Source organism: Malaclemys terrapin, chromosome 10 (assembly GCF_027887155.1).
Source record: "Malaclemys terrapin pileata isolate rMalTer1 chromosome 10, rMalTer1.hap1, whole genome shotgun sequence".
NCBI lineage: Eukaryota > Metazoa > Chordata > Testudines > Emydidae > Malaclemys > Malaclemys terrapin.
The window spans coordinates 27,205,192-27,220,054 of record NC_071514.1 but is presented as its reverse complement, the minus strand read 5'-3'; the positions used below and the strand labels follow the sequence as shown (position 1 = coordinate 27,220,054).

The window sequence follows — 14,863 nt, the reverse complement described above, 5'->3', positions numbered from 1 at the left end:
TAAAATTAACCTGCCTACAGTTATTTTTACATGCCCAGGATTTGCAAACCCAGTTGATTCTCATTCAGGTAGGTCCCCCTACTGCTATCAGTATCCTATTGGGAGGGTAGTGAATTCAGAAGGAATGAGACACTAGAGGGACTCCAATATGGTGTAACTCAGTGGTTCTCAACCAGGGGTCTGGGGGCAGGTTTCAGGTGGTCCACCAAGCATCGCTGGCATTAGACTCACTAGTGCTCAGGACAGAAAGCCAAAGGCCCGCCATGCAGGATTGCAGCCTGCATCACCGGGGGCTGACGCCAAAGATTGAACAACTTAGCATTGCAGTGCCACTGGTGGTGTGGGGCCCTAGAAAATTGCCCTGCTTGCTACCCCCTAATGTTGGCTCTGGCTTTTATATGCAGAAAAACAGTGGTTGTGGCACAGCTGGGCCATGGAGTTTTTATGGCATGTTAGGGGGGGCCTCAGAAAAAAAGATTGAGAACCCCCAGTGTAAGTATGTGTAAGGGAGTTTGATTGTAAAGGAGTTTAACTTACTCCATTATATGCCTTCCTTCTTAATATGGGATATTGGTCTCTATCTCATTGGCAGTATTTTACTTTCTAACAGATTTTTCTTCTTGATCACAAATATTGCCTTATTGTTTTGATGTTCACTTTCCTTTAATAAACTCTCCAGCAGTAGTTTCAATACCTTCTTTCGTAATATTGCGTTTCATTTTAAGGTTGAAAGAAAAGCTAGGCTTCTATAGCAATCTTGTAAATCAGATCTATCCCTTCATCTCAAATGATCTTTGTAAGGTAATTCATAATTCTCGGGTGGAAGATTGAATCTTTCATGAAGTCTGCAACTTAAACGTAGGAAGCTGTATTTTGTCATGTTAACTCCTGAGGTTGCAACTTCCAAACTGGACTATAAATCTACTTGAGTTCTTGTGTTGGCTCAACTCCTTGCTCCTGTAGGGTCCCTGATCTTGCATTGAAAAAGGTGGAAACTTTGATTCAAGGAATGAAACTGTCCCAAAAATTGAAGAGTAATGGTAAATTGCCCTTCAGGGAAAGATCCTTCTCAGCATAGACATTGCCAACATACCAACTGCAGAACAAAAATAATCTTAAATAGGTAATTGTAGTTCTATTAAAGGATGAGTTTATTGTGCTAGACATTAATTAGTAATTGATTATTTTCATTTGAGGACAGGATTGGAAAAACTTACTTCACACCTCATAGAATTAAGTCTGCCAATCAGGGTGAAAAATACATGTACAACCAAGACCCATGCATATTCAAAGGAATAATAAACTGTCTTCTGTTTAACTGTACTGTCAATTAGCTTTCTACTTAATGCATTTTAAAAAATGTAATTTACTATCTCTTCCTTATACTTTTTCTCTAACTTGTTCCATCAGTCTGTCATCCACACCCACTAACCCCCACTCTGCATAGATTCTGCAAAAATTGATGACATTCCCCTGGGAAAGATTGCTACTCACCATGGGTGAGTGAACAAGTGGATTTTTCAAGTGCTTTTTGAGGACAAATGACTACATCTGCATATTACTAAATCATATTACAGGTACACTCAAAACAGTTTTTCAAAGGCTCCACAGTTTATCACTAATCTAAGATTTTTTCAGATTTTTATTGCAAACCATTTCATATCATTCCGGTTGAAGTCAAGCATCTGAACTAGCTTCTGTTGGAATGTGTAGTCTTAAGGAAAAAGCTGTTTTTAAAATACGTGATATATATATGACAGTTCTTAATTTTTAACTGTGTGTAAGCCAAAAGGCCTTTCACCTGGTTAAACCTGTGGATATTTTTGTGTTGTGTAATATTTGATTCAAAGATGATTTAGGACCATATTATTTCAATATTTAATATCTATTATAAAAAGGTTTAAAGTTCAATAGCAAAATACCTTCATACATTTGCTTCAGTCTTTGGCTTATAAGTAAGGATGGCTACATCTGATAACTGTCTGTCAAAAGTTCACATTTTCAAAAACTAGAACCCTATCTTAAACCAAATGTTTGGAACAGTTTTTTTTTAATGTCTCACCTAACTGAGTATTTCTAATGGTATTTTCATTGGTCAGCGCTGATAACAGAGGGCACCTATGGGATGGCTTGCACAGTTGGGCCCTGAGTGACCAGTGGATGCAGTGCAGTTGCTCTCCAGGAGACTGACAGGAATTGTTGGTGGCAGCAGTTCTATGCTTTTTGTGCTTATCCTGCACATTTTTTGAGTCTAGGGTCAGTGGCTCCGATTGGCCAGTGTAATCAGCACAGTCAGGATGCGCACCCTTTTGCGGCAGCCTCTACTTTTGGGGCAGTAAGGTTATGGCATCCAGAAATTAATCGTGTTCCATGTTAACCCAGTGGTAACTGGCATCCAGGGTACTATGTCTGAATGTAGTTGGGCTGAGGCAATGGGGATTGACCCCTTTAATTAAATACTATTGAACAGCCCAACTACATTCAGACATAGTACCCTGGATGCCAGTTACCACTGGGTTAACATGGAACACGATTAATTTCTGGATGCCATAACCTTGCTGCCGCAAAAGGGTGCGTATCCTGACAATACTGATAGTTTAGAGAGCCTCTGCAGTGAAGGGGAGAGGGAAAGGCTGGTCATGATGAGACCATTACAATTCAAAATGTCCTTACTAAAATGTACTGGCCTTTATTCCAGTATTCACATTTTCAGTTAAAATATTCTTAATGTGCTGGTGGTATTGCAGAGTAAGAAGTCTTCATCTCAGCTACAGGCATAACTTTGGAACATAGTTTAACTGATTGTCAGATAATTTATAACACATTATGCTAGTTTTTTAATCTTTGAGAGAGGTTTTTTTTAATAGTACCTCAGTTTTCAATGCTGTTAGACACCTGGTAATTGACTATATTTGAATAGGTCATGAAAATGAAAGGTGCTGAAAATTATATTGATATATTGTCATCTTTAAAAGTGATATGCAAAGCATGCAGTCACAAATGAGATGGACTGAGGCGACAATATTTTACCTCAATGAACGGGGGAGGATGCTCTTCTCCACTCTGTCAAGAAGTGACTCTACTCTGGGAGTTATTGCCAGTCAGTAGATATAGAAGCCAGGAATACAGAATGACTTAGCAGACCAACTGAATAGATAATTTACGAGTCACCATGAGTGGTCTCTTCGCCCAGATCTGGCCAAATACATCTTCCAGCGGACAGGTTCCCCAAGTGGACCGATTTGTGACAGTCCAACAGAAAACATCAGTAGTTCTGTTCCATATGAGGTCACAGCCCAAGATCCATAAAACGACTTTTTACTGATATGGTTAGGCAGGCTCCTCTATGCTTTTCCACCAATCCCATTCATTTGCAGGATGTTGCCAAAGATAAGACTGGACAAGACTGGAGTCACACTTGTAACCCCAGCATGGGCCATCAGCACTCTCCACAATTCTCCACTCTCCTGGCACTATCAGTGAAACCTGCAATTTCACTTCCACTAGACTCAGACCTAATCTCCCAGGATCACGGTTGCCTACTCCACCTGAGCCTACAGTCCCTTCACTTAACTGCATAGATGCTCCATGGGTAGATGCTAAAGAGCACGCTTGCTTGAAAGATGTTCAAGAGGTCCTGCACAATAGTAAAGCCTTCTATGAGAGTTACTTACCTTGCTAAATGGAAACTTTTCTCTATCTGGTCTTGCCGATATGGGGTATCACCGACCGGTTCATCAGTTCAACAAATTCTGGACTACGTATACCTGAAACACCAAGATTTTGCAGTTATACCATCAAAGTACATCTGACTGCTATTTCAGTGTTCCATCCTAAAGTGGACAATCGTTCTGTTTTCTCCAATGACATGGCCATAAGGTTTTTAAAGGTCTTAGTCAAATGATATCTTCAATTGCAAGAGCCCATTTCCTTGACCTTCTAAACTTAGTATTGTCCAGACTTATTGGTTCCCCATTTGAACTGCTGGCTACCTGCTCACTGCTGCATCTATCCATGAATGTGGCATTTTTTGGTGGCCATTACCTTGGCCAGAAGAATAGAGAGCTGCAGGCATTAATGTCGGGACTTCCTATATGATGTATTTTAAGGACAAGGTATACCTGCGTCCTCATCCAAAGATCGCCCCAAAGATGGTTTCCTCTTCTTCCATAATCCAGCCAATTTATTTGCCTGTATTCTACCCAAAATCACATACAACCAGAGTGGATGAGTGTTTGGATACCTTGCCTCAAGGCTTCAGGGACAATGCTAGAGTGGGACAAGTTATTCTCTAATCTTTATTGAAATAAATTCTGATTCCACTTCCTGTCTTACAGTTTGAGAGTTGCCAAGAGTGGAATGCATGTGTGCAATCACTCAAATAAAAAACAGTTGCTAACCTGTTCCATAAGTTATTCCTTGAGATGTTTTGCACATGCCCATTCCACAACCCTCTTTCCTACCCATCTCATTGGAGGTACAGCAGGAAAGAACGGGGGAGATGGGGTAGGGGTGGCTTTTCCCTTTAAACCTGTGTGCAGTGGCAAACGGCAGTAGGGGAAGCTTGAGCTGCCTAACAGGTTCTGCAGAAGGAAAAAGTTTCCATATCTCAAACAGTTACAGAACAGATTAGTAATGGGTTTTTTTAGCTTTTAGAAGATACTCAAAACACACAGACTTGGAAAGAAACTGTTGGCTTATAGTGTAAGCCATTCCATTGCATGCTTCACTAGTAAATTTCGGTAGGAAAAAATGCGCTAGCTAAAACGTATATGAAAGAGCACTCTGTTATAAAAATGTCTGCAATTTGGACTGATCACTTTAAAATCAAGTTTGGATCCAGATGCAGACTTTTTCAGGGCTTCAGAGTTGTTAGGGATCCCTGTTTTTTATTTGTGTTCATCTGATCTGTAAAATACTTATATTGAGGCAAAAGCATTAAAAGTAATAAGGTTCTTTTCGTAAGAAGTAAGCTGGGAATGGAAAGGGGAAACTATTCAACTATGGGGGAAAGGGAAAGTAATTACAAGCTAGCTTAAAAGTTGGAAAGAGTAACAAATTGTGCGAAATTGGAAGGGGTGGAAGGGGGAGATTAGGGACTCTAAGGCTGCATTTACATGCCTGTTAGTCTTTACTTTGGTTAGAGCTGTGTTTCCTAGTGTACGGGAACTTCTCTTGATGAGATTTCCCAAGTTGTCTTGTGCAAAAAGATAACAGTTGTCTCCTATTTTATAGGAACCTGATGCAGAAATAAACACTAAATGCTTTGCATACCTTAACTGTTATCATATTCAGTCAAAATAAGCATGTCAGTAGTTTTCAGCTGTTTGATTTGTATGCAGTAATACTGTGCATACCTTTTTATGGCTAAAGTAAAATGTAGGATAGATCTAATCAAAGCTTATGAGAAACTACAAAGGTTTTGTCTGAGCATAGTTAGCAACTGTTTCAACTACAAATCTTCATGACAAAGGGACAGTCTGGCCTGTACATTTTTTTAGTAAAATTGTTGAAACTGACTTTTTTTAAAGCAAACCATGCAATAACTTAAACATGGCTCATTATTGCATCTCCATTGTTGTATATAATCAGTTAATCTATCATAATTAAAATAACAGCAATAATTAAAAAATCTATTTAGTGGAAAAAACAACCTAAAAATCTGCAATAATCATGATTAAAACCATAGTTCTTGAATATTTTAGTTCAGCTCTAGAGGTAACATCACTGTATGAAATGTACTTTTATGCTAATGTGGCAAACATGAAATATGAGAGAAATCGTACTCTAGCTATTTTCTGGAAACGGGTGAAAAAGATTATTTAACCAGTGTTCAAGCAACATAGCTTGCTGGGTATTGGTACAGCCTGTGTGGTGCTTTGTCAGTTTTTTCAGCAATATGTGGCTGCAAGCAAGAAGGTCAAAGCCATATTTCAAATGCATTACAGTTCAGTTTATACATATTAAGAAGTTCTTGCTATGTCAGTTTACATAATTGTACTGAGCAAAATGGTTCATTTGCTTTCATTGCTAACAATAGGTAACACATTAATAAAATGAGACTAAATGCAAATCCCCAAGCACAGAAATTCAAAGGTAAGAGTCCTGTTGTCGAGGTACTATTTTGATCCCAAACTGTGAATTGACGTGATTGTGTGGGTTTAAACCAATATCTACCTTTTAAAATATGTAGTACAGAATTTCATCATTACCACTGCCTATCTAAAGCTTTGGGGCTTAATTTAACTTAAATTGTACTTCATCCTTGAAATCAAATAACTTTCATCCCCCTCCCTTTTTTCCCCTTGGAAACTCATTAGCAAAAATTAGTGCTAGTGACTCGCCAAACTTGCTGAGTTATGACTGATTATTCTTTTGCTACCTGGAGTATGTGCAAATGACCAAGAGAAGAAGGCCTGTTTGTTCCAAAGCTGTTTTTAATCAGATTATCTAACAGATTTCTTAATTTAGTTAAATTTCCTCATCACTTCCTACTCACCTCATTTAAGAGTGAAGTCAGTATGTAAAAGCATAAAAGGATGTATTTTTATTTAAACCTCTAGTCTGTTTTACTTGAGAATGGCTGATCGTTCAAACTGCTCTGTTCATAATAAAAAGTTTAGTCACACTAATTAGCATTTGTGTATAATTTGTAGCTTTACCCATATACTGGAACATAGTGGTGTTTTTAGAAATCAGGAATGCTAATTCCAGTGGTTACTGGAAGTTTACCTTATAGGCCAGTTTGGTAGGTATGGATTCCCAGAATGGAGGTATGAATTCCCAGGATGTACACATTCTCAGATACCAACAGAACATTTTTTATTATAAGGTACAGGCCATCTAAGTAAACCTACCTCACCAATTGCTGTTGTGGAGTAGGAAGTGCAAGATTGAAGAATGATGTGTAAATGACACTAAAATCCTCTTCTGAGGTAGTTAAGACATAGAGCCTGTTTATCCTACTCTGTGTAATTTTAGGTTGAATCCAGTATATTCTGGCTTTGTATATAATTTCCTTTTGTAATAAGGCCAGCTACATTCTCAATTCCACTTACTTCAGTTGAGCAAGAGTGTCTGAGAGGAGGATTTGGCCCTGATTATATAGTATTCCTACACCTGTTTTTCATACCTCTCTTGAGTAGCTATGTAGTTTTCAGTGTTAGATATAATAATAAGCTTGTCCTTTATTTTCGAATAGCTCATGATTGACTTCAGTTTATATGAATTAGAACTGGAAAAGTTTAGTCTTAGAGTACTTTATTTTCAATATGCTACTGTATCACATGTAATATAGAGATCAAGGTCATTCTTTTCTCTGAGCATATAGACTAAGTTAAGGGTCTGCAGGCAGAATAAAAACACATGAATTTCCTTTTAGAAAGAATACCATTCACTTGAGTCAGCTGTGACAGAGGTCTTGCTAGGATTTTTAATAGACATCAATGAAATCAGGGAGACTAGGTTTTCTTTCACACATGGGCCTCCCCCATGAGGAAGATAGCAGTCCCTCAAATGTGAGGGTGGAGATTTGTTACTAGAGTTTCAGCAGACGGATGGAGTCAAGAGCTTGTCTAAACACAACAGTTTGACTTAAATCAGTTTTAAAATGTATTTAAATTGGTATAATATTGTTAACCTTGTGTATGGACACCTATATCTGTTTAAACCTGCCGTATCAGTTTATCTTGATTTACAGGCATAATCTGATAAGAATGTCCACGCAAAGGTTTTAAGTCTGTTTAAAACAATACCTTTAAACCAGTGCTGTGTGTGTAGACCAGGCTTAAGCAAGAGCATATTGTGAACTTCATTATATTCAACTTTATCGTTTAAAATGGATGAAGTTGGCGACCAGGGCAGTTGTGTAACTTGTCAATGTAATATCAAAACAAAGTAATATTTAATATTTTAGTTTTATTCTGTAACCTTGAATTCCTCAGTTTTCCATCTGTTTGTCATTCGGTCTCTAAATATTTATAGTTTACAAGTACATAAAGTATATATGTCTAGAGATGTACCATTTACATAAGGACATCCTGTAGACATAAACTTTCAGTGAGACATTTGTTTTCTTCTTACTACCAAATATAAAGTTTGTTTACCTAATCTCCTAGGCTGTGTAGCAGTGTGCATTTCTCATCCTGTTATAAATTACTAATTTACTTAAAGCTGATCTACCAGATGTTAACTTTGAGTATTGAGATTACTTTCTCAAAAGATAATACATAAAATGCTATTTTTTGCTGGAGTGGTGTGTGCGTGCGCTATTTAATAGAGAAGGTTAGAGAACAGGAAACTTACTGCTTGTTTCTTAGTACTGAAAAGTAATATGGCTATGGAAATATAAGGATAGTTGTATTTGGAGGTATTGCTTATTACATTTTGTATTGAAAAATCAAAGAAAAAACTTGTCTGAATATAGACTTCACTGTGCATTTTTCTAAATTTAAATGAAATTGAATCTTAATATTAAGAAAATGCTGAAGATATTTGTAGGAAACTTTAAAACTGAAGATATTATTTATTATATAATTGAGGTGTATCCTGGAACAAAATTGGATTGAAAGTGACTGACAGTGTGACTGACTTCAGACATTAACACCCTTTATTTTTTTATACTGTGAGCACAAATGGACAGTAGGTTTTACTATATAAACTATGAATCTGAATGTGTTTGTGTAGTGTACATCTCAATGTACGGGGGAGAAATTGATTTTTTTCTTGTTTGTTTAAACAGTGGATTTAAGAGAAGTCAATATTGATGTGCTAACTGTTTTCTTGCTAGCAGATTAAGGGGAAAGAGTCAAGAATATTTATTATAATGACTACAGAAATGAAAATGACAAGCCAAGTAATACCCTTTTTATATATGCTTATTTCAGGTTTGTCTCACTAATTTGATTACTCTTCAAAGTCACTCTGTTTAGGCCTATTTGACACTTTTTAGCCTTAATAGTTAGTTCTGCCTACCGTATGCGCTCAAAGACTTTTTGTAAATGCTCCAGTTGTTCTGCCCATGAATCAGAAAAGATGGCCACATCATTAAGGTAGGCAACTGCAGAGTCTCCCAGTCCCACTAGGAGACTATCTACAAGTTTTTGGGAGGTGGAGGGCACATTTTGCAGCCCGAAAGGGAGCATGTTAAATTCATACAGCCCTACATGGGCGATGAAGGCTGACCTTTCCTTGGCGGATTCATCTAGCAGTACTTGCCAGTACCCCTTGGTTAAATCTAAGGTAGAGAGGAACTGAGCACGTTCCAGTTTCTCCAATAGGTCATCTGTGCGTGGCATTGGATAGTTGTCTGGGTGAGTTACAGCATTTAGCTTACGGTAGTCCACGCAAAAGCATATCTTCCCATCTGGTTTTGGAACTAGATCCACTGGAGATGCCTATGCACTGTTAGAGGGGTGGATTACGCCCATCTATAGCAAGTCCTGTATCTCCCGTTATATAGCAGTTTTGGCTTGAGGAGACACCCGGTAAGGTTGGGATCTAATTGGGCGAGCATTACCTGTGTCAATGGAGTGATATGCCCGTTCGGTCTGTCCTGGGGTGGCTGAGAACATCGGCGCAAAGCTAGTGCACAGCTCCTGGATCTGCTGTCGCTGCATACATCGAAGTGTTATGGAGAGGTTCACCTCTTCCACACCACTGTCACTTTTTCTTTCGTAGTAGACACCTTCAGGCCACTCAGTGTCCTCTTCTCCCTGGGCTGTAAACTGACAAACCTTTAATTCTCTGGAATAAAAGGGCTTTAGAGAATTAACATGGTATGCTTTAGGGTTGAGGTGGAGGATGCTATGAGATAGTTAACAGCTTCCAGGCGCTCTTGGACCATGAATGGCCCTTCCCACGATGCTTCCATCTTATGGGCCTGGAGTGCCTTCAAGACCATGACCTGGTCCCCTACTTTGAAGGAACACTCTCTGACATGGTTATCATACCAGGCCTTTTGCTCTTCTTGAGCATCTTTTAGGCTTTCTCTAGCAAGAGTCTCGGAGGGTGTTTTGTACGTTGTTTACAAAGTCCAGAATGTTAGTTCCTGGAGAAGGCGTAAACCCTTCCTATTGCTGATTCACCAACTGTAATGGCCCCTTAACCTCGCAGCCCTACACAAGTTCAAATGGTGAAAACCCTAAACTGGGATGTGGTACAGCCCTATAGGCAAAACTTCAGTTACAAAAAACAGGAATAAACCTCCCTCTTAGCATAGGGAAAATTCACAAGCTAAAACAAAAGATAAGCTAACGCATTTCCTTGCTATTACTTACAGTTTTTGTAATCTTGGATGCTTATTTCAGGCAGTGTTTTAGGAGATCGTTTTTCCTGCCCTGGTCCCTCTCTGTCCCAGAGAGAACCACAAAGCGAGCACAAAACAAAAACTCCCCCCACAGATTTGAAAGTATCTTCTTCCCTTATTGGTCCTTTTGGTCAGGTGCCCACCAGGTTATTCGAGCTTCTTAACCCCTTAGAGGTAAAGGAGGGATTTTATGCTACCCTTAGCTGTATGTTTATGACACCCCCTCTTTCTTGATTTGAGGTAAAGATCTGGGATGGCCCTTACTAATGACATCTGAGGCAGGATGTATGCAGTGTTGTAGCTGTGTCGGTCCCAGAATATTAGAGTGGAGCATGGTATGCATCTATGTCACAGAACAAATTGGGAAGGATGGTTTAGTGGCTAAGGCATTTGGACCGGGGCTAGGGAGATTGAAGGTAATACCCTGCCAAAGGCTTCCTATGTGGATCTTGGGTAGTTCTCTTAATCTCTGTTCCTCAGCCTCGTATTTACAAAATGGAGGTAATATCGTGTTGTCTTGCATGTTTAGATTGTAAGCTCTTGAGAGCAGGGCCATCTCTTGCTATGCTTGTATAGTGCCTAGAACATTGAGTCCCTGATTTCAGTAAGATTCTCTACAAGAGGAGGATAATATTCTGTAACACAATCGCCATCCAAGATTTCAGTAAGGACAATTGTCTCTGTAGCTTGAGAAGGATGAACGTCAGTCTGTGTTGCACATGTGAATTCAAGTTGTGTTATGAAGCGCATATGTTATGTGGGAAATGGGTTTTTTGACAGCATCTCCAACTTCTGCTACTATTCCCTTCCTATGTGATTCTGGAGCTGGGTAGGTTCCGCTGCTGATAGGGGAGCGTTTGGTTCCTTGCTAGTAGTGCTTCTTGAGAACAGATCAAAAGCCCAAAGCTTGACCACCTCTCAGGGGATGTGTACCTGGGAACATTCAGGAAGATTAAGACAGATTACCGGAAGGTGCAAAGTCAGTACGGATCTTTAACTGATTTGCCTTAACTTCCGTGTGTCCATGTAGACAAGCCTTTAGATGTCTGGCTTCACGTGCATCCACTCTCTCGGTGTGTAGGAGTGGCGGCAGCAGCACTTGTGTCCATCTCATTGTTTGAATGTAAAGTAAGGGATTTCTGTAGTGAGGAAGAGTCATACAATAGAAAGACCTAAATGAAACTGATATTGCAAACTTCATTAAACAAAACCCAGGTTGATTTTATATTATTTTAAGAGCTTTCTAGTGTTGGGAGGGTGATTCTATATGCAAAACATGAAGTTTAAATGTTGCAGTCCTGATTAATTTAGATGACTAAAATAAGTTGTCAGGTAAAGGTAATTATTTTGTTCAATTGGACTATGCAGTTGTTGATTTTAAAAAATACTTTATTAATGTGGCACTTGTCATACTGTAATACAAATAATAGCATTGGAGTGAAAATTAATTTTGGGCCTAATAGCTGTGGATCACTAGTGGTGTATTAGTTATTGCAGCACTTGTAAAAATTGTCATGTTTTTAAAAAAAAAAAAAAAAAAAATGGACAAAGTTGACATTTTATATCTTGATAACTTTTTCTTCCACTTAAGTATTAGAGGTTGAAACATAAACTTGTGCTCCTGATTTCCAAAGAGATCATTTATATTTCTAGTGGAATTAAATGTAGTTGGAGTGTTAAATATAAGTAAATCTGTTCAATTTAGATATAGTTGAACTGCTATAGTTACATGTAGTAATCCTTACACATATTTGTGGACTTATTACAAGTGTTGGCGTCCATCTTACTTTTGAATTTCATATCAAATTAATCCAACAGTATACCTATACTTATACCTATACCTATGCTGGAAATTGCAAGTAAAATAAATTGAAAATGAAGAGATTACTAACATGAATAGTTTATAATGCTTTATCAAAGAAAAGATGGCTCTTCCTTCAGTTACTCCTGCATTTTATGGAGGAGTGGGAACAAAATCTATAGTTAAGGCTGGAGCAGGTAAGATTAGGTTTGTGAACTTTAAGAGTGGCCATGATTTCTCTCTTACAGTATTTTGTTATTTTGTTTTGTCAGAAACGTCATTATGCACTGAACTGAAATCATTCTTGTAATACATTTATCTGTCTCATGCTCTATGTAAGGAATATTGTTTCCATATTTTTAAAGGATTTGCAAGGTGTTTTTACTACCTACATTTTAACAGTCTGTATTCAGCAGTGCTTGTGAATTGAAATTATATTTCAGTTTACTATCTTTTGTTTACTTTATAGACACTTCAACCTTCGAATGAAGAGAGATACGTCCCTCTTTAGTGATGACTTCAAAGTAGAAATATCAAATAAAGTAGTTGATTATGATACCTCCCATATTTATACTGGACACATATATGGTAAGTACAACAACAATTTCACATTGATTAAAAAGTGCAATGATTTTAATGTTGTTTTGACTTATGAAGTGGAAAATACTTGATCAAATTGCTCAGATATTATTTTAAAATTTCCTTAATTGAAAAAATACTAAAATATGATACATGGACAGTTGATTTATCTTTTCCTAACTTAGTTTTGGTCGACTTACTGCAAAATACTTTCATAACTTATTTGAAGTCATTCAAAGTCTGAATGTCCTTCATTTTAAGCACCTTCTCAAGAATGTGGGTACTGCACTTCTGAACATAGTCTTTCCTTCCTTTCTTTCCTCCTTCCTTTCAAACAGATGGTGACTTCAGTCTGTGTATTTTCACTTAAGGATGAACTAAACCAGATGGCTGAACAGTTGATTTGACCATCCCCTATTCAGTTATACTACTGAGTGGCCCAACTACAATATCAGGCAACATGGTACCTGAGGGATTTTGACAAGCAATGTGGTGAACTTAGACACCCATATCCCAAAAGAAGGCCCCTGTAAAAATTGTATGTAATCTGGTGCTTAGCCCTTTGAACAAGCTGAACGTGGAAACTAGTCCTGACCTTCCCCGTAATGCTTGCTGGAAAAACTTGAAATTTTCTGTTAAGTTTCTACAAGGATTATGAAATGGCTATAGGTGATCGAGTATGAAATATTGAATTTGATGCCTATTCAAATTTACTTCCATTTAAGAGTTCACATACCTTGAACTATAAAACTTTATGCTCATATTGAATGAATGGTGAAGGGAATCTAGAGAGTCTTCACCAGCATAGAATCAATAACTTGGTCATTGACTGTAAATGCATGTATTCCAGAATTTATATATTTATATATATGTATAAATATATATATATAAACTGGAGATGTAAACTCTGGGGGGTGGGGAAGAGTGCTTTCCACTAGTGGTGGTTCATACATTGTTGATGGGAACCAAAATCTCTTGTGTATCTCCAAAAGAGAGCACCATCTACAAAGCGATGCATTTATGGTATCTTGCCCCATCTTGCACCCCTCCTTGCTCCAAAATAAAATGTTGGAAGACATGTAGGGATACATGGTTGGTTTCCTTAAGTGTGTTCTGGGCTCAAATTTGGGGGTGGGGGTAAATTTGCAGTCATTTTTGTCATGCTTTTCTTGGTATACAGCCCCTACAAAATGTCGTGCTTTTACATTTCAAAGTGCTTGAATGCTTGTGTATAGCCAGACTGTTTTCAAGACAGCTATGCCCTGTTGGAATCTGGGGTAAGCTATGGAAAAGTAGTGGAAATCTGGGGTTATTTGGCTAAAGGGTTCATGAGAGAGCCTCTCCCACAAATGACCAACTTTTAATTTGCTAAGTGCTCTAAAATCAGGTACACAGTGAAGCTAGGGTGGGAGCTGAGAATAAGCAGGCAAATCTTATACCATTGACAGGTACATAGTTCTCAGAGTTGGTAGGGGTGGGGTGTAAGGTCAGGGAAACTAAGAGGAGGCTCAGTTGAAGATCAGCTAAAGATCAGCTTGAGCTCTTCAAGGAAATGCTTAGTGAATGAGGCCCTGGCAATTGCTCCACTCACCTCAACTCAGCTGGTTGCTTGGGGAGGCTGGTGCTCATCTGCAGTCCCAGTGACCATGAGTTCAGATCCTCTCCTCATCTGACTCTTGTGATTGAATTTTAAGCATGTGGAGTCCACATACAGATTCATCTGGGTTCATCTTGTATCCGGAATCAGAGCCATTCTCAATGCAAATGGTCTGGGTCCTAAAGGGATAGCCAGACTGAAACTCTACTCACCAGTCCTGCTGGTTTCTTCAGCTACTAATTGTGGACATGGGAGAAGTGCTAGCAAAGTCTCCCTACAGCACCCCTTTGGTCCCATAATTGCCCCTCAATCATGCCCTATATAATTTTTTGAAAACTGGAAGTTCACATGGAAAAAGATATTTGTAGGATATACATGCTTCTGCATTGCCTTGTGCTTCATTCTATTCCAGAACATAAGATTAACTTCCCCAATTTAAACATTGGCAAATGAGCAAATGCAAAGTTGAAATGACTTTCCCATATGAGCTTATCTTTTTTTTTTTTTTTTTTTTTCTTCTCCTTGATGTCTGAACAGAGGAGTCTTCGTCATCCCTTAGCCTCTTCCGATCAGTAGCAAG

At 38.4% G+C, this 14,863-nt stretch overlaps 1 protein-coding gene across 1 annotated transcript in view; it reads left to right on the top strand.

Moving 5' to 3' along the window:
* ADAM10 (ADAM metallopeptidase domain 10) overlaps nt 1-14,863 on the top strand; it is a 109,768-nt gene that overhangs the window by 42,746 nt on the left and 52,159 nt on the right. Inside the window, exon 3 of the mRNA XM_054043045.1 lies at nt 12,577-12,695. Within this exon, the coding sequence (XP_053899020.1) occupies nt 12,577-12,695 (119 nt within the window). The remainder of the gene's footprint in view (nt 1-12,576; nt 12,696-14,863) is intronic.